At 45.3% G+C, this 22437-nt stretch overlaps 1 protein-coding gene across 1 annotated transcript in view; it reads right to left on the bottom strand.

Annotated features, from left to right (window-relative positions):
- Positions 1–22437, bottom strand: part of LOC119395684 (hydroxylysine kinase) — a 75862-nt gene that overhangs the window by 6222 nt on the left and 47203 nt on the right. Inside the window, exons 6-7 of the mRNA XM_049416478.1 lie at positions 15010–15187; positions 6862–7130 (exon numbers count right to left, since the gene is read on the bottom strand). Of these exons, the coding sequence (XP_049272435.1) occupies positions 6862–7130; positions 15010–15187 (447 nt within the window). The remainder of the gene's footprint in view (positions 1–6861; positions 7131–15009; positions 15188–22437) is intronic.

The following is a 22437-nucleotide window of genomic DNA, read 5'->3' as shown; positions in this document are numbered from 1 at the left end:
TAAGGGTTTCGTCGCTGAGCATCTGCAAGCCAGCCCTACCGCAATGGACATTATCCCGACGAGTCAACAGAGTTCCACTGAGTTTGCGAACTCTACGTCCTACATGCAGCCTCAATCGCAGAAATCACTGTCGGGGTAGCTGGACGATAATTCACTCATCGTTGTTTACCTGCACCACGAGCAGATGACCGATATGCTCTAGTACGTCGCCAGTTGCTGCCCCCCCGTACGTCACACGCGATGCCACGTCTCCGATATCGCCATATTGCCATATCGCCAATATCGAGAAGCCACCTTCTCGATATCGAAACTAAAAAGTGTTTTTAAGGCAGCGGTGTTCAAAATACATTCGATGGATTCCCAGGCACCACAATACGCTTTTTAGGTTTCTCGACACCAGCGTCTTCATTTAGAGCAACAATCCGAAAAATATTTAAAATTCCTGTCAATACTACTTTCGTGGCCTGAGAGTGGCACTCACACTGACTGCGTTGGTAAACTTGCGATTAACTGTAATCCATCTTCTTCCTATTCTCAGTCGTTGTGTTCATCATTCCGCCCCCTCACCCTTCCCCGAAAACAAATAAAAAGCGTGGTTGATCTCTCCGTCATAGGAATCGGTACAACCTGAAAGTGAAACGTGTCTTTGCAAAAGTAGTTCAATGTTCATTGTACATTGATAAATGAGAGCTTGCACAATATATGCCGGTGTTTGGCGGTTATCGGAGATCAGCGTTGCATAGATGGCGCGCCGAGAAAGGGCGCCTGGCGGCGAGCCGCGCCATAACTCAGCCGCTCGCGCAGACGATCGGCCGCAGTGTACCGCGGTGGGCGTACCCGCGTGCGCCGTTCCCGTGCTTGTCTTTGACACAGACAGCTCCAGAAGCCATTGCGCCAGTAATACTGCACTACAGTTTTAAAAAAAGATAACTTTGTCTGAAGGCTACTTTCACAGGACAGCACTCGAAAACGAAGAGAAGCTCTGCAAAGCGGACTATGTGTGTCCATACAGCGTCGAAGAGACAGTGCTGTGCCGTCATGACGACTCTCTCGCGATCATTTTCTGGCTGCGTGCTAGGATTTGCGTCAAGCTAGTGCGGGCTGAAAAGCCTTCATTAAGTATTCGCTGCACCGATGCCACGCTGCCCACTTTTGCAGTAAAAAGAAAGAACTAGAGGCCAGGAGTATAGCTGCGTCAATTTTTCCCTGCCGCGGTATGTATGCACGTGGACGTTGCCCAAGCACACCACCGTCGTAAGCATAGCACGTATTGTGTCGCACTGCTCTGCTCGAGGGCGCGGGACAGATTTCCGGCCAGGCGGCCGCATTTCGATGGGGGCCAACATACAAAGAACACCCCTGTTCTTAGATTTATGTGCACATAAAAGAACCCTAAGCGGTCAAAATTAATTCTGGGTCCCACACTACGGCATGCCTCATAATCATACCTTGTTTCGCACGTAAAACCCCAAAAATTATCGATGTTCATCAAACACCTTAATTCTAAGTAGACACAGGCAAGCGAAAAAAACTAAGACAGTACATTAGTTACATGTACATTACATTCATTACATTACATGTACATTACATGTGCGTGACATGTACATTCGCCTAATGTACATTACAGTACATTAGGCGAATTAGACGACGAGTAAAAATACAAGACATCTGACACTTCTTATAGCGAGGCATAAATTCCGATGTCACTTCGCCACGGCAGCCAGTGCAGAAGGAAGCTTTATCGCATAACCTTACACCACAAAGCTAAGCTTCGAGGAGTCTGCTGCTTTATTCGTCACAAGAACACCGTCTGCAGCGCATATTAAGTTAAACGGAGGCATCTCAGCATCCAGTATGCATCGCGTGCGTATTTTAGATGCGAAGCATCTTATGGCGGAGTTCAATCCGGTGGTGGTGTGCGGCGTGACCACCCCTACTGCGCATGCGCGAACCCTCTCCACACACCTCCTCTCCCACTTCCTCTCTCCTCTCCCCTTCCCCTCTACCACGTTTCCCTCTCCACTTCCCCTCCCCTCTCCCCTTCCCTCTCTCCTCCCCCTATCCATTTCCCCTCTGAAACGCGGGATCGACATGCCGAAACGCTGCTTCGCATCTCCTCGTAGTCCCCTTTAGCGGAGATGGTGTGATTTTTTATAGCAGTTCAGCGGCTTAGGCGAACGTGCCCCCGCACGCATCTCGTAGACAAGGCAGCTTTCCTTCTACGTAACCGTTAGCAACTAATGCAGACTACTTGCCTATCGTAACATTCGCTTCACGCGGTGGCATCAGAAGGGGCTTGGTGGTGGTGGTCAGATGAAAAAATTGTTACATGTGCCGTATGCGGCTTAATATGCTCGTTTTATTCCCAAGAAAACGTCGGGTAAATTTTGCTGTTTGGCCCGGGTTTCCACTGCTGGCCGTCTTCAATATTGGATAAATCTAGCAGACCCGCGAAATTCACTTTAGAAACCAGCCCGGCACCACTAGACAGGAGAGCAAGAGCAGAACATACTCTGCTCGCCTGGCTGCCTGGGTGCAACACCGCCTCCGTTCTTATTCATACGGTTTAGAAGAAAAAAACGTAGAAGGACACGTCCTCCTTCATTCCTACGTATTATGACATTTGAATATGCAACAGAACCGCCAGCCTCCTTTTGCTTTGTTTCGGCGAACCGAGGCCGCATCGCCTCTTCATGTCACCGCTCTCGTCCACGGGAGCGGTTCAGATATGCGCGCTTTGACCGCCAGGGCGACGCTGCCCGCGCCGTGGAAACTCCAGCGCTGGTTCCCTTATCACCTCATGGTACATCTCCATCCCGACGACTAACGTCAATGATCACGATTTGAACCTTTGTGGCAGCTGAAGTAGTTAACGCAGACACGGCGTATGGTGAATCCCGCGCAAATATGGCATCAACAAGCACAAAATCAGTAGTACTCGATATGCTCTCATTGAAAGCGTCGTTATTTCAGGAGAGAAACGGCAATGTGTGCGCTCTCCAGCAAGTGGGTAACCTGCACTTCTGCACAGAGCTTCAGGAACGCGAGAGGCAGAGCTCGTAGCTTGAGTCGTGAACACGCGAAGGCATCCCGCTGCTCGCTGACGTGTCTCACTGCAACAAAGCGCTCACTAAAACGGTGTTGCAACGAAATGGAGTAGAAATCGGGGAGCCAGCCTCCGCGGCGCTGAGTAAGTAGCCTCGATGCCAGCGTTGAACGAAGGAACGCTGCAATCAAGGCGCGCTAGCGCTGAGGCTACCGAAGCGCGTCCTGTCGATGCTAGTTAGTGTCATGATGCAGTACTTCACTTCAGCTCTCCAAGACTGCGACACTGCCCCACGCCAACAAGGTCACTATGAAAGGGAGAATACGTAAAAGATATAAAGCGCGTTTGTAAAGGGTCGTGTGGGTGTGTCCAGATAAGATCGAACACGAGGTCCCGATCACCATTATCGATTCTGATGAAATTTACTGTAGGTCTAGGCATTACACCCAGAACAATGGTTTCGCAGTTAGTTTTGCGAAAAAAAATTTTGTTCGCCTGAAAAAAAATATACAAATTTTGGCCGCAAAAAACGCTTTTCCGCCAATTTCGCGATTTCTGAATTTTGAGCGCACCTAGGGAAAAAACGGTGCACTTCTTCGTCACAATATTTATTCCTCTTAAAGAACAAGTGAAATACAATCTTATGAGTCTATTATTTTCCTTGCTTGTCGAAGCACTTTTGAAGAAAAAAATCACAAACTTGGCAAATCGCACAAAATACCTGTATTTCAGGAATTTATTGCTGCAAGCAAGTTAAAGTGAAGATAATAAAAATCGGTACATATTAACTTTTATACTTTCGCTCTTTTTTAAAATAATTTGCGTGGTTTTGCCGCGCTCCGTTTTACTTGATAATTGGGCTGAAACGTAAGTAATTTACCAAAAACGCCGAACTTTGAAAATGATTTTCTCAAAAAGGCCATTTTTAATTTTTTTAAAAATCCTTCTAATTGAAGTCAAGGACGTCATCTACCATTGTGCAGAAAAAAACGTTGCATTATTTTGGTTGCTAACAAGTTATAGTGCGTCAAATGAGACCATGCCAGCCTAGCGGCTGCGTCGTTCGTTATGGGCTGAAACTCGGATATAAGTTGCTAAAAATACTTGTACGTGACATAATCACAAATCAGCAGCTCCACACCAACAAATACGCAGCCCGGTGTCATGGTTCAGCAAGCTTTGTCTTGGAATCAGCCGCTTGACAAACCCGCAGCAGCGGCCGCTCGATACTGCGGGCACTCACATTACATGAGTGCCGCTTCGACTGCGGATGAGCTCCGCTTGCGGGCCCAACTACGCTCAGAGGAGAAACGAGAGAAGGAATGCATCACTGTGAAAGTTAAAGGCCGTTAAGTGCCAACAAATGTCATAGTATGCAACGAAAACTCTGCCGGCAATTTCCCAGTGAGCGCCTTCAATACAGCACGGATGTATTTTTTTCCCTGCTGTTATGCCCGAAGCCGCATAATATCGTGATAAACGCTCGACTTGCGTTGAATATTCTATCTGCGGACGCACAACAACACAGTATTCTAAAAGCGGTTTTTTAATGAAGTAAAGGACTTGGACACACTTCTTTTCACAGCCGGCTGACACAAGAGTTCTGGCACGAGATGAACAACTGCAGTTTCAGTTGCTCGACCATCGGAAGCACGTATGACAGCTTTCTTTAGATGTCAATGGCTTTCTTTTGTGTCATATGTTGCTCATAGAATGAATCTAATTATCTTTAGGGCTTCAGAAGAGAGAAAGCAACACATGAGCGCACTACTGGAGGCGCTCACTGGGAAATTGCCGGCAGAGTTTTCATTGCATACTATGACATTTGTTGGCACTTAACGGCCTTTAACTTTCACAGTGATGCATTCCTTCTCTCGTTTGTCCTCTGAGCGTAGTTTGGCGCGCAAGCGGAGCTCATCCGCAGTCGAAGAGGCACTCATGTAATGTCAGTGCCCGCAGCATCGAGCGGCCGCTGCTGCGGGTTTGTCAAGCGGCTGATCCCGAGAGAAAGCTTGCTGAACCTTGACACCGGGCTGCGCATTTGTTGGTGTGGAGCTGCTGATTTGCGATTATGTCACGTACAAGTATTTTGGGCAACTTATATCCGAGTTTCAGCCCATAACGAACGACGCGGCCGCTAGGCTGGCATGGTCTCATTTGACGCACTATAACTTGTTAGCAACCAAAATAATGCAACGTTTTTTTCTGCACAATGGTAGATGACGTCCTTGACTTCAATCAGAGGGATTTTTAAAAAAATTAAAAATGGCCTTTTTGAGAAAATCATTTTCAAAGTTCGGCGTTTTTGGTAAATCACTTACGTTTCAGCCCAATTATGAAGTAAAACGGAGCGCGACAAAACCACGCAAATTATTTTAAAAGAGAGCGAAAGTATGAAAGTTAATATGTACCGATTTTTATTATCTTCACTTTAACTTGCTTGCAGCAATAAATTCCTGAAATACAGGTATTTTGTGCGATTTGCCAAGTTTGTGATTTTTTTCTTCAAAAGTGCTTCGACAAGCAAGGAAAATAATAGACTCATAAGATTGCATTTCACTTGTTCTTTAAGGGGAATAAATATTGTGACGAAGAAGTGCACCGTTTTTTCCCTAGGTGTGCTCAAAATTCAGAAAACGCGAAATTGCCGGAAAAGCGTTTTTTGCGGCCAAAATTTGTATTTTTTTTTCAGGCGAACAAAATTTTTTTTCGCAAAACTAACTGCGAAACCATTGTTCTGGGTGTAATGCCTAGGCCTACAGTAAATTTCATCAGAATCGGGAATGGTGACCGGGACCTCGTGTTCGATCTTATCTGGACACACCCGTGTATGAGCGTCGATGGCGCAGGTGTTGAGGAGTCCGAATCCCGTCGTCGCGGACATCGAAGTCGTAGGTTCGACTCCGAGGTGATCCAAATTCATCCATTCCTCTTCCATTCCTCTTCGAGGTCATCCATTTCTCTTCGCTACATAACAACCTTTTCCTTCTGTTATCATTCTTTGTCGTCTGTTTGTGTGCAAGTTATCGACGCCGCATCCGTGACGGAAATGATCTCAGTGAAGTCTTGGTGGGCCCCAGCAAAAAGCACTTTCGTGTTAAAATGCTTCCTACACCTAGCGTGGTTTCGCACTGCTGCCAGGATTGGCACAGCTTTGGCCATGCGATGGTTGCGTGTGATGACGTCATCAAGTGACGTCATTTATGTGACGTCATAGCGATGTCACGATGGCGTCATAACGACGTTACAAATTTTGGCGATCTGTCGCTTCATCAAGCCGTAGCCTCTGATCAAGTGATTTCAGCATTGTTTGTGTTCACGCCGGTGGTCACTTTTTTTGGTTGATGAGGCATGTAAGGCTTTTGCCTTATATTATCTCTTCACTCGAACCATAACCATCAGTTTCGTACCTGCTTGGCGAAGCGCTTGTATTAATTGCTGTGTATACTAATTTTCATTACGTACATGGCTCAAATTTTGATTTACGACAGACATTAATGCCCACTCTGTCATACACAACCCTTAGCTTGACCCATTTCATCTCTTTTATGTAGACTTTCTAAATTTTTTATGAAGGCTTTCGGACAACTCGCATGTGTGCTTGACAGGGTGGTCTGGAAAAATAGCAAAGAGTGTTACTCGGCACTCGTGCCACCAATAAGCTGTCGTGCCGACAGCTCCGAAAGCACATGCTATCTTCGATGAGCATGTAAGGGATAAGTTTTTACACATGAGTTGCAACTTGTCGGTAAGTACTAATTACCACTGCGAAAGTGAACAAGACAAGTAAGGTGCATTCAGGTGAGAAGGCTAGCCTTTAACAGGGGCATGGTCGCCGTCTCATCGGGCACGTGCTGTAGATATCCGGCGAGTGCGAGTCCGGCGTTCTCCTCGGGAGATCGATGGCCGGAGGAGGGCGCCATCAGCACGTACGTCAGCAGCACGGCCAGGTCCATCACGCGGGCTCCACCATGGACGTCGCCCCAGTCCAGCACGGCATACACTTCGTCATCGTCGTTATTCTCGTTGTCGCCCTTCGGGCGCGTCAGCACGTTGTGCTCGTTCAAGTCGCCGTGCAGAACGGCTGCGCAGAAGAGTTATTAATACTGCATCCGTCACTGTTCAATACCCAAACACGCATACATACATACATACATACATACATACATACATACATACATACATACATACATACATACATACATACATACATACATACATGCATGCATACATACATACATACATACATACATACATACATACATACATACATACATACATACATACATACATACATACATACATACCAGTGCTGGGCAGTATCGAAGATACATGTATCTTCGATACTATCTTAGATACTCTTTGGGTATCTTGTATCTGTATCGCGATACGTGTTGCAAAACGAGTATCTGTATCTGTATTTCCGATACATTCAATAATGCATCGTGTATCTTAAGATACAAGATACTGCTATAGAAACACCGTGCGAAACAATAAATTCCGGTTCTAAAGCTGATGTTGCTGCCACTAAGCCACCTGAATAAAACTAACGACAGTAACATTCTTGTATATTTCCGCCAGAGCGCTCCAGCGAGCACAGGCGATGATGTTTAAGCGTCCCTATTGGTGGAGCAGAGTCACGTGATGGCGCTCGAGCCATCGCGACAAAAACAAGCGTACGAACGTCTACGCGCAGCCTACCTTTTTTTCTAGATGTGTTTTCTTCTTTTTCGTTGTGTTGATGCCATGACACTTGTTCATAGACCCTGCACTCTGCTGCGTACTCCAATGAGTGCGGCGTCATTCGCACAAATTCTGATGCCGCTATACTGTCGCTATCGAAGTTTGCCTTATTTTTATTTTACTTTATTTACAGAACACTGTCAACCCTCCTTGACGGTTATTACAGAAGTTGAAAAGATACAAACATTATACAAGCAAGGTCCTACTATGACAATACAAGAAGAGTACATAAGAATACAACACACACAAGAGTAATGACATCATCACGTGCAAGCGTCACGATCATGGGAATCACTAATGTATACAACATACAAGCATAGCAATACATTGCCTACAAAACCAAAAGATGAACAAGATAAAATAAAACGTTAGTCTAAATGCTTTCACCCGTACGCAAGTAGGTTAGCAAATAGAACTTGGGAGCACCGACATGAGATTTTCAACACTTTCTAGAAATTTTTGAAGTGTTGGCTGTGCTACAGTAGCTGAGTCAAGCGCATTCCATTCTCTTATTACGCGAGGGAAAAATGAAAAACGGTAGGTATTGTTATGGCATAAATATTCTTTGAAGATCAGGTCGTGTTTTTGGCGCACTTAAACTCCCTTCTTCTTTTATAACAGTGAAGGCGGAGGAGGCATTAGTTTTAAAGTGGCCATTCAACAATTGGTAAAAAAAAACTTCAACCGATGTATTTTTGCTCTATCGTGGAGCGTAGGTAACTCTCCTAGGTGCAGAAGCTCGGAAGGGAGATCCGTTCGCTTATAGCGGTTAAAGATTAATCTTACCGCCTTGCGCTGCACGCTCTCGAGCATAGCTATGTCAGTATTTGTTGAAGGGAACCACACTATATTCGCATTTTCCAGCATCGGTCTTATAGAAGTAATGTAAAATAAGCGCTTCGTATCTCTGGTAACGTAACGTAGCGTCCGTTTTAGAAAAAAACAACTTGTTCATTGCCTTATTCGTCACCTGATCCACATGCGCAGTCCACTTGAGGTCAGATGGTATTAAAAGCCTTAAATATTTATACTGAGTTGCTGTGCGAAGCGTGACACCATTAAGTGACTATGGAAGTAATAGTTTGGGCTTGCGTGATGTTTGCTAACAGTTTGCTTGCGGGATGCTTCGTCGCAATGTCTCACGAATGCAAGAATGGGGCTGCTTTGCGTCTCGCACCTTTCACACATCAGCGATTTGAAAGATCTTGTGGGTGCAAGCTTGACTTGCATAGTACGATCCGATCGACCTACATGCAGAGGAGATTCTAACAACCGTCCCACTATCGGTGCTGACGTTAGATGCAATAGAACAAGCATTTACGTAACAGGAAATATTTTGACGTACTGTGTCTTTGTTCTTCCTGCTAAATTATTCGAAAAGTTCTTTTAATGATAGCTTAATTGTTAGCACAAGTGCTTTCTTTGCTGTCTTCCGTTCACGTCCCATACATTACCTAGTCCTCTGCATAGCTTTTCGTCCATCTGTTAATTGTAATATGTCTCTTGTAACCTGCTGCTAAAATACGTTCTCTGCTTTATTCTTATTTTTTAACTGTCTGCGAACGTGGTTTTATTTCATATTTCGCGGGATTTCTCTCAAATCCCGAAAACATTCACCACGCAGTATGTACGCTGCCAAAAAAATGGGTCGGTCGTTTTTAAATTCGCTCTACGATGTGTCGAAGCGCAGTTGCCCCTAAAGTGAATATTAAAAATGTCGCAGTGTCTCATAATTTACCTTATTTAATTAACTAGTTAAGCTTAGTACAAAACATACCATAACAAGTGCCATATGACGGCAAACCAAATACCTTTGGTTTCCTTCAGCGGCAGTTAACCACTTGTTTTTTTTTTTAATATTGGGTGTAACATAAGTGAAACACCGTGTATACTTATTCACTTTGATTGTTTAATACGGAACCACCTTGCTATTTGACTTAAATATATTCGTTTTCCTTTTTAGTATTCTTATTGTTACAAATCCGCATGTAAACAGAGTTAGAAGTGGCTATAGTGTGAATAGCAGTGATAACCTGCGGCGTTTTGTGCCGCTAGAATACGTCTGAGAGGTTTCCTGGCGGCTCAGGTTCTCCCGGAGAACAAATGGTAAAAGATTGCAGGTTAGTGAATATGTTGCTAACGAACGCCTTACGCTAGCAGATAAGTAAAATATGAAAAAAATCACTGCAATATAATGTCCTCAACTAATTGTGAGCGCCGACTATGTAGTTCATCGTCTTTAAACGATGCGTCACAAACAATACCGCTACCAACGTTGTTGCTGCTGTACACCTGTCGGTGGATGCGGGATTACGAAAACAATACGCTTGCGGACAAGGTAAGACTGCACAGCGGTATTTGCGCCATCGTGCGAAGGCACTTGCAAGTAGATGGTAACCAGCTAGCTGGTCGCCAAGTACAGCAGCGACACCAATAAACTACAGAAGTGTCAAGCAAAAACAACTTACAGCGAAGCAGTTAAAGAGCTGTCATGTTAAGCAGCTAAACAAATCCCAATAAGTCGTTTAGAAACGAAACTAATGCGCCTTGAGCAAGAAAGTTTGTTTACATATATATCTTATGATACAAACAGGTATTTTGTTAAAATTAAGCAAAGCTGGTCGCAGTTAAGAAATTTTCAAGTAAACACATATCTATGTAAACATAGGCATTTGCTTCTTCATTATATTGATATATAACAGAAAATTGGCAAATGTATCGAAGTATCTTAAGATACAATTGGGGAGTATCGTATCGGATACAATTATTCCGCGAGTATCTTGTATCTTGTTGGTGTACAGCGCGAGGAACGACGAAGACCGAAAGAACAGAAGGGACACGGACGAGCGTTGACTCGCAACTGAAAAGATTTATTGAAAACCACATGTACGTAAAAGCAGAAAACATACAACACTGCGCAGAAGCGTGAAAAAACCGATGGAAAGAGTAACAGCGAATCACCTAACGGCACACGTGCTGAGAAGATATGCGAGCTCCTTGTCCGTAAGAGACAACGATGCCTCACTTACGCATGCGTCACCCATTCGGTTGATGTGAAAGGCCTCTATCACTTCTCTAGGGGTCTGGGAACTATGTTTTGACAATATCTTTGCATCGGCAAAGACAGGTGTGCAGCCACACGTGTTGCAATGCGATGCCAGATGCGAAGCGTTAGGATTTTTTAGCGAATTTTTGTGCTCTCTTAAGCGCACATTGATGCATCGGCCGCTTTGGCGCACGTATGACCGCCCACATGTAAGTGGGATCTGATAAACAATGCCGCTCTTGCAGGGCACAAATGAGGAAACATGGTTCGGAAGAAAATGGAGCGAAATGACAAGGACAGAAGTGACTGTGGAATTAAGCATGTTTCCTCATTTGTGCCCTGCAAGAGCGGCATTGTGTATCAGATCCCACTTACATGTGGGCGGTCATACGTGGGCCAAAGCGGCCGATGCATCAATGTGCGCTTAAGAGAGCACAAAAATTCGCTAAAAAATCCTAACGCTTCGCATCTGGCATCGCATTGCAACACGTGTGGCTGCACACCTGTCTTTGCCGATGCAAAGATATTGTCAAAGCATAGTTCCCAGACCCCTAGAGAAGTGATAGAGGCCTTTCACATCAACCGAATGGGTGACGCATGCGTAAGTGAGGCATCGTTGTCTCTTACGGACAAGGAGCTCGCATATCTTCTCAGCACGTGTGCCGTTAGGTGATTCGCTGTTACTCTTTCCATCGGTTTTTTCACGCTTCTGCGCAGTGTTGTATGTTTTCTGCTTTTACGTACATGTGGTTTTCAATAAATCTTTTCAGTTGCGAGTCAGCGCTCGTCCGTGTCCCTTCTGTTCTTTCGGTCTTCGTCGTTCCTCGCGCTGTACACCAACATGCTGCCGTACCAACTAGCCCAACTTTCAATACTGTTGTATCTTGTATCTGTATCTCAAATACTTCTTGCCCGAGTATCTTGTATCGTATCGCGATACAATTTCAAAGTATCTTTGCCCAGCCCTGATACATACATACATACATACATACATACATACATACATACATACATACATACATACATACATACATACATACATACATACATACATACATACATACATACATACATACATACATACATACATACATACATACATACATACATACATACATACATACATACATGGCAGTTTCGCACTAGTGGTGCCAAGCCTGAAGGAAGAGCGGACTTGGGCGGGCTTCCTTGTTTCTCTTTATTTTTACAGCGAAAGCTGTGATGAGATCACAAGGGCCATTTTTGGCGCCATACCCTTCCTTGTTTCTCTTTATTTTTACAGCGAAAGCTGTGATGAGATCACAAGGGCCATTTTTGGCGCCATACTTGTCCGCCGCCGCCGGTGTCCGCCGCCAATAAAAAAAAACGAAGTAAGAGAAAATATCCAGGTTGGAACGAGGTTCGAACATGGGCGCCTGCGTGGGAGCCCAGCATTCTACCCCAGAGCCATGCCGGTTTTTTTTTTCTTTATTGCCTGCTTTTGACATGTAACAAACAAACACAAGAGGAAATGTTATTCACAATACAAAGCAGCAGGATAGAAAGTTGGGCTAGTTGGTACATATGCATTATATAAGCAGCGCTAAAAGACGTAGACGAAGAATAAACAAGCACGCAGGACGAGCGCTGACTCGCAACTAAAAAATTTATTTGGAAAGAACATCGAAGAAAACAACAAGAAAAACAACGAAAAACGTCTGCAAAACAGCGTGTCAAACAGCAGAAAACGCTAATCTAGTTACTAACATAGGCATCACTTTACAGTACATGTGCCAAGTAGATAAGCACACAAATGCAAAATTACTCGAGAGGTGATAGAGGCATTCCACATCAAAAGAATGGGAGGTGCATGCGTCAGTCAGCCATCATTGTCATTGACAGAAAAAGAGTTTGATTATCTACTTGGCTTCCAGCCTATTACAAAGGGCTCAGCCATACTTCTTCATCGTCATCAAGCGTCGCATCAACAATGTACACATAATGCCTTACAGATGGCACCTCGCTTTTCCGCAGAATGACAAATAATGTTGTGCATGCTTCCCAACTTCACAAAAATTATTATTTGTGGCGTAGTGGGTACGTTGCTAGTGTGCTTCTATTAATAGTGACAATAGAGTTTATAACGAGCTCTAGAAATGCCGCTCTTCCAGCTTTCGCTGCCACTGTGCTGCGATTTCCGCGCAGGCGTGGTGCTTTTATTGTGGTAGCAATTATGTGGACACTCTTGGCTGATTTTTGCGGTCGCCGTCATATCCCGGATATGCATATGTATGTATATATATATATATATATATATATATATATATATATATATATATATATATATATATAAAAAGGCCCAAAGAAAAAACAAAGAAAAACTTCCGAGGCACCCGACCGGGGATTCGAACCATCGGCCCCTCGCTTCCCAGCCCGCTGCATTAGACCACTCAGCCATGTCCCATGCATGCCCCGGCAAAATAACGGCGAGCTATTTATATACACCATTTACCGCTGGTGGTAAACAAATCTCAGAGGAGCTTGAGCGCGTTTTCTACCACGCAATGCTGATAATTTTCTTCCAATTTGAAAAATGCCCTTGAGAAGCGCATGACAAAGTGCCCGTTCCTGTACCCACTCGCGATGTGGGAGAAAAAGAAAACAAAAAACACCGGGCACTCCTTGCATCAGACGCCCCGTGTGGGAGGAAACGGAGGGGGTCACTCCACGCGCAGCAGTTTAAAAGAAAAAGGAGTATCTAAGAGCATCTGAATTCTCCATTAGCACTTAAAATTTTCAAACTTTGTGATCCGCCCGACTCTTGACCGATCCCCCTGAGTGGGTAGGTGCCATCATCCCAGGAGCATCATCATCTTCTTCTTCTCCACTGTCGACACTTGCAGCGCGTTACTCAAGCACAAAGAGGTAACAACTGCGAGAGTTGTTCACGCTTGCCCTGTGCATGCCTGTGCGTTCTTTTCGGGCGTCCTTCTTTGTGCTTCAGCAGCCCGCTACAAGTATAGAGCTGCTTCTCGTTCTTCGTGTGACATTCCAATTTATTGCTATCGCATTCATTGCTTCGCCCTTGCGGCGATACTGTGACGTTTTTGTACCTGTTGCATTTCTTTCTTTCTCTCTTTATTTCTTTCTCTTTCTCGCTCTTTCACCTTTATTTCTCTTTCTTCCCTTAGTAGTACACTGCAACGCCACTCGTGCTGGGAGCCGCTCGTGTGTTTAATCGCTGAGAGTGTTAGCCAGCGCCACTCGTAGCCAAGGGAGCTAGTGTGGGCCACTTTTTGCCAGAGGGCGTCACGTCTCATCCTCGCATGCCACTTAGGGGCATGCAGTAAAAGTACGAAGGGGAATTGTTTGAGGGGCCAGTTTCTCTGTTAAGAACAACCAAATGAATCCAACAGACAATTACACCAAGGCAAACATGACATAACTTATGTGTAGTTCTTAAATTTATTGTTGTAATTATTTCATAAATTGAAATGAATTAAGGTGGCGTAACTTTCTGTTGGATTCATTTGGTTGTGCCTAAAAAAGAAACGCGCCCCTCGAACAATTCCCCTTCTTTCGTTCATTCTACACTCCCAGGGATTACACGCACAGAAACATCCAACGAAGTGGACGTAGTATCGCCTTCCGTCGTAGCTCAATCAGCATAGCATCGGACGTATAATTCGAAGGTTTTGGGCTCGTGTGTCACCGACAGTAGGGGTGATTTTTGTCCACTTTATATGATTTCAAATAACGTCACAATTACTGCACTACACTTAAAAGACAAAAATTAACGTTCCCTATGATTTGCCTGGCTTCATTGTCCGTTGGAATCATTGGGTTATGTCTTACAAAGAAACGAGCCCCTCGAAAAAATTTGCCTTCTTCAATAATTTCACATGCGAGTAGCACTTACAATACGATAGCGGCGAGCGCGTTCGTCAATCCTCGACAATCTGATCGTCGGCGGAACGCGTCGTCTTCACTGCATGAGTGATCCATCATTCCAGTGTTATTGCTGGTGCTCGCTTTAGCTCCACAATCAACTTGACGACTCGTGCCTTGTGTGCAATCGTACCAGCACATTCTAAACGAATCGCGAAGTTGCCAAACATTGCGGCGCAGCCTGCGCCGAGCGATGGTAACAGTTGTGGGAGTTCGGTACAATAAAGATCAGAGCAAGATTTATTACCCATCGGCAAAGAACGTAGCTGTGGCTCCAGTTTGGTGAATGATGCAAGCACACTCCGTACTAGTGCCCTGTCTTCGGGACTGTTCACAGTGCTGTCCAGCAGGCCATCTATCTCGGCAACGCTCCAAAGGCTCCACGGAGTGTAGCGACGCAACAGCGTTGGGTACCGCTCAGGCTCCTGTGAAAATTGACAACAGTGCGGCGGGATAATAGGTGCTATCGGTGAGCGTGGCGCGATAGGTGAGAATTTTAAAGCTTTCTTTTGGTCCATGACGCTCCCCTCACTCATTCTAGCCAAAACGCACATCCAACAAGACCAGCCCTCCAGCGTGAGTCATAGTGATGAATGGATGACGCCTGGGTGCTCCTTGGCGCAAAGGCCAAATATAGCCCACAGACCACTAATATACGAGTCATCGATAACACAAGTCACCATGTATAAATGTGGCTTGACTGTCAGGGATCTAGGGCAGTAAAGCGGCATAAACACATAATATGAAGGTGATCAGTGTAGTGGTTCTGAAAAGCAATAAAAAAAATTACAGCATATCCGCGGGTGAATGAATTCAGAAGAGCTTGGGTGAAGCTCCTGAAGCAATCATGGTTACACCCTGAAATGTTCAGTGGTTTCGCCCAGCAGTATTCAAAGCGATACGCCGCTTTGATTATATTTCCTTTTTTCGCTTTTTCTCCTTTTTTGTTTTTTTATTTTTTATTTCTTATTTTTATTGTTTCATTATTTATTTATTTTTTTTATTTTTTAAATTTCTTTATTTTTATGTTTTTTTCTTTTTTTTCCTTTTTATTATTTTTTATTTTTTTATTCATTTATTTCTATCTGTGGGACAGCGCCATCTAGTATATCGTCACCCAAATGCAGTTTGCATGCATCTCTATGGGACAGCGCCATCTATTGAATGATACGGGAGACGCGACGGCGGGGACACGCCGGATGGAGCGACGACCGACCGGGTGATGCTATAAGCAGCTCCGCTCCTAAAAAATTCGGCAGATCCCACGTACCGTGGGAATCGATGTGATGCGAAGCATGAGGCGGGAAGGTGACTGTGACGCAATTTTTTGCACTGAGCGAGACGTTAAGAAATGACGCTAAAGATAGGCGCAAATGGTATACACACACACACGTATGTTCAGGGCTTAAAGTCTCCCTCGATTGGAGGGAGGGGGGCCTCTCAGGCGGCGACCTATACTATATAATCATATTCCGAGTCAATCACAAATAATCAAGCACAAAAAGGAATTGACATTTTGAAAATGATTTTTCGAAAATATACCTCGGGATGTAAAACGTTAAAGATAAGAAAGCTAAAAGCAAATAACATTAATTGATCACTGCACTGAGAACCTCAGGCACGGCAATGATATATAGTTTCACACTTACTTGCCTAAAAAAGTAGGCAAAATACAGGCGTCTTTGGCATTACACCTGAGTCGTAATGCGCAACTAAACAGTTGAAAATTGACGTATCCTAAAGAGACAAGGTCAACATTCACCCATTCACGAGCAGGTGCTTTGCGCTCACGTGCCTTGTAAAACAAAGCGCTGCGCCAAGAAGCTTAGTCGAACAGGGTGGTGACCCGTGGTGTGCAGTGTCTCAGTTAGTTGCATTCAGCTCTACGACAATACCCATTTCTTTTTTTAACACGAAAGTGTTTTATGCCGGGGTCCACCACGGCTCCACTCACTTATTTCCGTCATGGATATGACGTTGTAGAATATACTGTAACAGATGGCAAATGAAAAAACTAGAAGAAAAAGTTGCGTTGCCAAGAGTTGAACCTACGACCCCTCGCTCCGCAGCGCGCGGTGCGAAACCACTCGGCGACAGAGCGTACGTTCTTCGGATTGCTAACGGCAAGCTATTTATATACACCATTTATCGTTCGCGGTGCTCAGAGCCCGGTGGCTTCAACGAGTTCTTGTCATCACTAGCGAGATGGCGCGAGGAGCGCGCAGGGCGCGCTTTAAAGGTCGTCGCCCCGCACGTCGCGACAGGGGGGTGCCTCTCGTGCTCGAGATGGGGGCGGTTCGTACGTCTTGTCCTTCCACCGCAAGCTTCTGTTTACTTTAAAGAGACCACGAAGGTCACTTCGCTCGCTGCGGCGGCCGCGTTTCCGAAAGGAGCGCGCTGCTCACATGCAAAGAAGTAACAACTGTCACAGTTGTTAGCTCGCGCCCGTCCTGTGCATGTTCTTTTTATGCGTCCTTTATGATTTAAAGCGTGCTGCAAGTTTCGAGCTGCTTGCCGTTCTTCGTGTGACATTACACTTTCTTGCTATAGCTTTCATTCCTTCTCCACTTGTGGCGAAACAATGCACAGTAAATGCTTAACTACCCCTGCGAAGACATGTTTCACTTTCGTGTTATACCGATTCCCATGAAAGGGGGATCAGCCATTTTTTTTTCTGTTTTGCCGACGCCCTATCAAACGAATAATCTCAATTAAATCATTATTCGGAAAATTGCAGAGTTCTAACTTCCCCGCACAAAGCATTACTTCCAAAAAAAGCAACTTCCGCGCTGGTCAAATTGTTGCCACAGTGCTACAGTTGCCCTTCGAGAGGGGACCGAGCCCCTCCTTAAGAAACGGAGAGGGGGCCGGGGCCCCCTGCCCTCCCCCCCCCCCCCCTGAGTAGAGGGACCCTCTCTCGAAGAGAGACAACGACGAGGTGCTAAAGGGAAAGGCTCCGGCTCAAGAGGACTCGGTAAAATATCTGGGAATAATTTATCCTACTCGCCTCCTCTGGCATACACACATTGAATACATAACAAAGAAAGGAGTACGGGCGCTAGGAATCCTACGAAGACTTTGCAACAGTCGATCGGGGATGCGAAGGGACAAACTAATTATGATATACAAAATGTACGTGCGCCCAGTATTAGAATTCGGATGTGTTTTATATTCGGATGTGTTTTATATTAAATTGCGTCCTCTTGTACTACTAGAAAGAGAGGCCCTAAGGTTATGTCTTGGATTACCGAAATTCGCAGCCAATAATGTCCTCTACTTAGAGGCAAGATTGCCCTCTCTGATGTGCAGATTTAGATACTAACGGCGCAAACATTCGTAAGGATATATGAATATCCTATAAAACTAAATATTATTTTCATGTCTCACCCAGCGTTATTTTTTCAATCCTACTGGCCTCGGTTTCATACACCACAGGTGGGTTAGGTACAAGCACCTATTGGACCATTAGATGTTAAACTGAGTGACATTCCTTCCATTCACAAGGAAAGGCACAACCTTAAAATCATTTTTGACGATATATATGCAAATCATGCCAAAAATTTGCCTTACCAGATATTGAACGGCCTACTACAAAGGCATTTAGAGGGGATAAATACAACAAATATCATAGCTACAGACGCTTCACAATCCGAAGAAAAATCTGGCATTGGTATTTTCTCCGAGACATTCAACTGGTCATTCTCATTAGGACTTCCCAATTTCTTATCAGCATTTTCGGCGGAATTTCTAGCGGTGATTATGGCTTTACGAAAACTGAGCCCATCAACCTCAAGAGTGGCCATAGTTACAGATTCGTTATCTTCGTGTCCAGCACTCGCTGCAAATAGTGATTCTCAGTTATCACGTACTTTTCATTTTCTTGTTCCCACCCATGTAACTTTAATCAGATTAATCTGGGTACCGGGCCACAAAGGAATAAAAATGAATGCAGTGGCGGCTATTCTGGCGAAAGCCGCTCTCAGTGGTCCCATAGTCTCAAATATTCCCACATCAGCACTCATAACTCGTGACAGATTTAGAAGGCGTGCCATAATTCAAGACTCCGGTAAAACATTAATCACTCATCTAAACAAATATCCACACATGTTGTTCCTTTGGCCTAGGGATTTCTGTTCAACAAGAAAAGATAAAGTTATTTTTACTAAATTACGATGTCGCGTTCCAAAAGTAAACATTTATATGCATAGATCTCGCCTGGCTCCTTCCCCTCTTTGCTCGTTTTGCAACAAGGACGAAACAGTTGAACGTTATTTCTTATCATGTAACCGCTTCAATTTACTGAGGAAAAACATTCTCAATGCAGCGTTTAATCGAATTAGATTGGATTTCATTACTTCAAATATTCTATCCTTGGGAGCCTCCTCATCAGGTCATTGTCACCGGGATGTCTGTTCCGCTGTACAAAAATTCTTAAAGGAATCAGGGCGGTTTTCATTCTGAATTTATAAATTAGCATTAATAATATATTCTAACTATTCTATAATTCATTTTCATATGTGACCAATTTTACCTACAATATTAGTTTCTTGGCCAATCCCCCAGAGTGGGTGTGAGCCATTCATAAAGGTCATCATCATCATCAAAGGCTCCGGTCCGCCATTGTCTCAGCCATTGTTTCTGCTTGTACATATTTGTAAATTGAAGGCCTCCGCCTCCGCTCAGGGAGGTCCGTGAGCCGCAATCCGTACGACAAAGCGCCAGCAACGCTAGGAATAAGGACCGGTTTAACTCGCGACTCAAGCCAATCTCACAGAGCCTTCATTGCCGGCACAAGACAGCACAAACGCGTCCACGGAAAGGACCAAAGGCCCGGAACTGACAATCACCGCAGACTGGCGGTCAATCACGGAACAGGCGGCGCGAAACATAAAGGCCGGTATGCAAGCGAACTCGCACACAACTGGACATCGAAGACGCGCGAACGACTCGCTTTAGAGGCCGCGCCAAACCGGCGTGCCCCCGGCTCTGCAGCACGGAGGAAACGCCCGACGCGTCGCGCAACCATCTTCGCATGCTCCGGCCCCCTGGCCAAAAAGTGCTCGTCTCTCCTGCCTTCTTATCGGCCAGCATGCATCAACGCCGCCTCCCTGTGGCTTTTTCCAACGCTGCCGCGCTTCCTGCGCATGGCCACTGCAGCATGTGTTATCCTGGCGCCTGCTTCAGAAGGTTTCCAGCGTGCGCGCTGCAGGTCAGGGCCCAAAGGCCCGACCAAATTTACGTTTTCTTGTAACAATATGTATGGTCCTCCGTCTCGGCTTTGTATTTCTACATAGGGCTTTTATTCTACTTATTCCCTTCCGCATGATCAGCTCTTACGTTGTGTCGAAGAATGCACTGACAGCTACAGGCTTCCAAAACAACGTCGAGCGGCGCCACTGCTCTTATCGCAACTGGGACATCCACGGCCACAACACTGCCGCCCCCGCGCACGCGCACACACACACGCAGAGCTCTCGGACTGCGTCTGCGGTGCGTCACAATGAAACTGTTGCTGACTAGCAGTGCTCGGGCCGAATGAGGAGCGCATGCGCGCGCGTGTCCTTGCCGCCGCCGCTGGCGAATCCGGCGACAAACCGCCTTCGCGGGCAGCATCTACCCCCAGTAACGCACAGCTCAGCCTCGCGAGCGTGGCGCCCAAACTTAAACTTGGGTTCCATATATATGGGTCAGTTGCCTTTCAGAATGCCGTAGGTGTTTCCGTTAAAAGCTTTCCAGCATTACTAGGGTTACATTTAAAATCATCGTTCGCCTGATGGCACGATACGATTTTTATTCAAAGGAATGGTGTCTGTATAGGTTCATGCCTAGCGCCCCTGCTCAGTGGCATTGATCTCGCTCATCATGACCACCATATTCAATATCGCTTAGATACAACTCAGGTAGTTAAGGTTTGTAGGTTTGTGGATTATTCGCTTCTTTTTGCTGAATGCTCTGATGACGTTTTCGAGCGTGTCACTTCGGGGATCTTAGAAATCTTCAAAGAAGAGTTGCGCACTCTAGAGTTTTCACGTTTTCTAGACTGAGGCTACGCCTTTCTAATAACCACACATGTTGGCTTTTTTTAATCGAGGAGCAAAAAGCCACTCGTATCTTCTATCTCTGCGTACTCCAAAGCTGGTCAAAACGATGTGTTCTTAAATCATGTCTTCTGAACAGCCTCAAGAAATCGTGCCCCGATGTTATGTAAGACAGTTTCTCAGCGCAGGTTAGGCGCCTTTCTTGTGCGGGATACCCTTTGGCCACTCTCTCTGCCATTGCTGAACATCCGCTTGCACAAAAGTGCACAAAACGTGACGATGCCGCGTCCTCATGCAGCCAGCATGTTGTCAAACGCCCACTTGTTGTGATCCCGTATATTCATGACGTGCCTCATCGACTGAAAAAAAATGGCAGCGTGCGGGCATCACGGCGGTTTTTTCAACTGCGAAGAAGCTGGCAAAACTTTGTAAGCTAGTCAACGACCGACTCAGCAATGCATCAAAGTTCCTGCGCTCTGAAGCACAGAGATCCTTCTCTGTCATGTCCTACAGGCGTGGTCTGTCAGCTCCCCCTGTCATGCGGTGCTAAATATGTTGGGCAAACTGAGTCTGAGTCTGAGTCTTTATTTCAGACATGCATACAAAAAATACATGGCTGAGGAGGAGGGCAAGAAAGCCGCACAGTCGCGGCTTGACCTTGCTCCCTTCCCCCGTATACATCGGTACTGCGGTGTGCACGAAAACAGAAATAGCGCAGGCTAATGTAGCATAAAAAAACAAAAACTCAAAAGAAGAAAGAACGCGGTGCACAATAAAATGGGTAATACTACGAATACATTATATCTCCAGATATATTCAAATAGAGTTGCGTACACAAAATATAATTAAGGTGGTGGGTAAATGCACGCATTAACGAAATACATTTCGAAGAGAATTAAAGGAAAGTTCGCGTATCGAGGTGTGAGAAAAGTCAAACTTGTTAAGCAAAGAAGGCAATGTATAGCTTAGGGTTTGAAAGCCGTAGTTAGTACGTGGGTGGAAGGTGCCTTAATGAGAGCCACAATAACGTCCCATAATAAACAAGCATTTGAGTGTGCATTGCAGAAATTGAGGCTGCGTGCCCATTTTCACGAGTGCGCATGTGTTGGCGAGAGATCTATTTCGGCTCACACGCGAAATCATTGAAGCTGATCACATCAGAAAATCGGGTAGTGCTTGCGTCAGCTCCCCCTCCACAGCTCTCACTCCTCGTGTCAAAGCAGTTTTTTGCGGTTCGATAGTGCTTACTATTGACACGGGTGCTGTATGAACGCCTTCATCTAGTCCCTTTTTTTCGTTCATTCTTCCGCACACACACCTTCATGTATATAAGCTTATGAAATGGCTGTAGCTATAAAACTATGTTGTAAGACAGCGCAGTGTGCCGCCTTTCTTTTATTTGTCTCCTTGCGATGTAAGTGTGCTGCTGTGGTTAAATAGAACGTGTACACAAATTCTTTTTGAGTGGTACAGTGATGGCAGTGGTTTGAGCTTGCATTTAGTCCTAGGTTGTAACCGACTACGGCCTGTGAATTTCCAGGGGTGGATGTCTGCAGAAATAGAATCTGGCAGTGCACAAGGGGGAGTACTGTGGCGGCGGCGCTTGCTTCGGCGTAACGCGGTGGCGATGCTACAGT

This window comes from Rhipicephalus sanguineus, chromosome 6 (assembly GCF_013339695.2).
Source record: "Rhipicephalus sanguineus isolate Rsan-2018 chromosome 6, BIME_Rsan_1.4, whole genome shotgun sequence".
Taxonomy (NCBI): Eukaryota; Metazoa; Arthropoda; class Arachnida; order Ixodida; family Ixodidae; genus Rhipicephalus; species Rhipicephalus sanguineus.
This window is presented reverse-complemented; position numbering and strand designations above follow the sequence as displayed.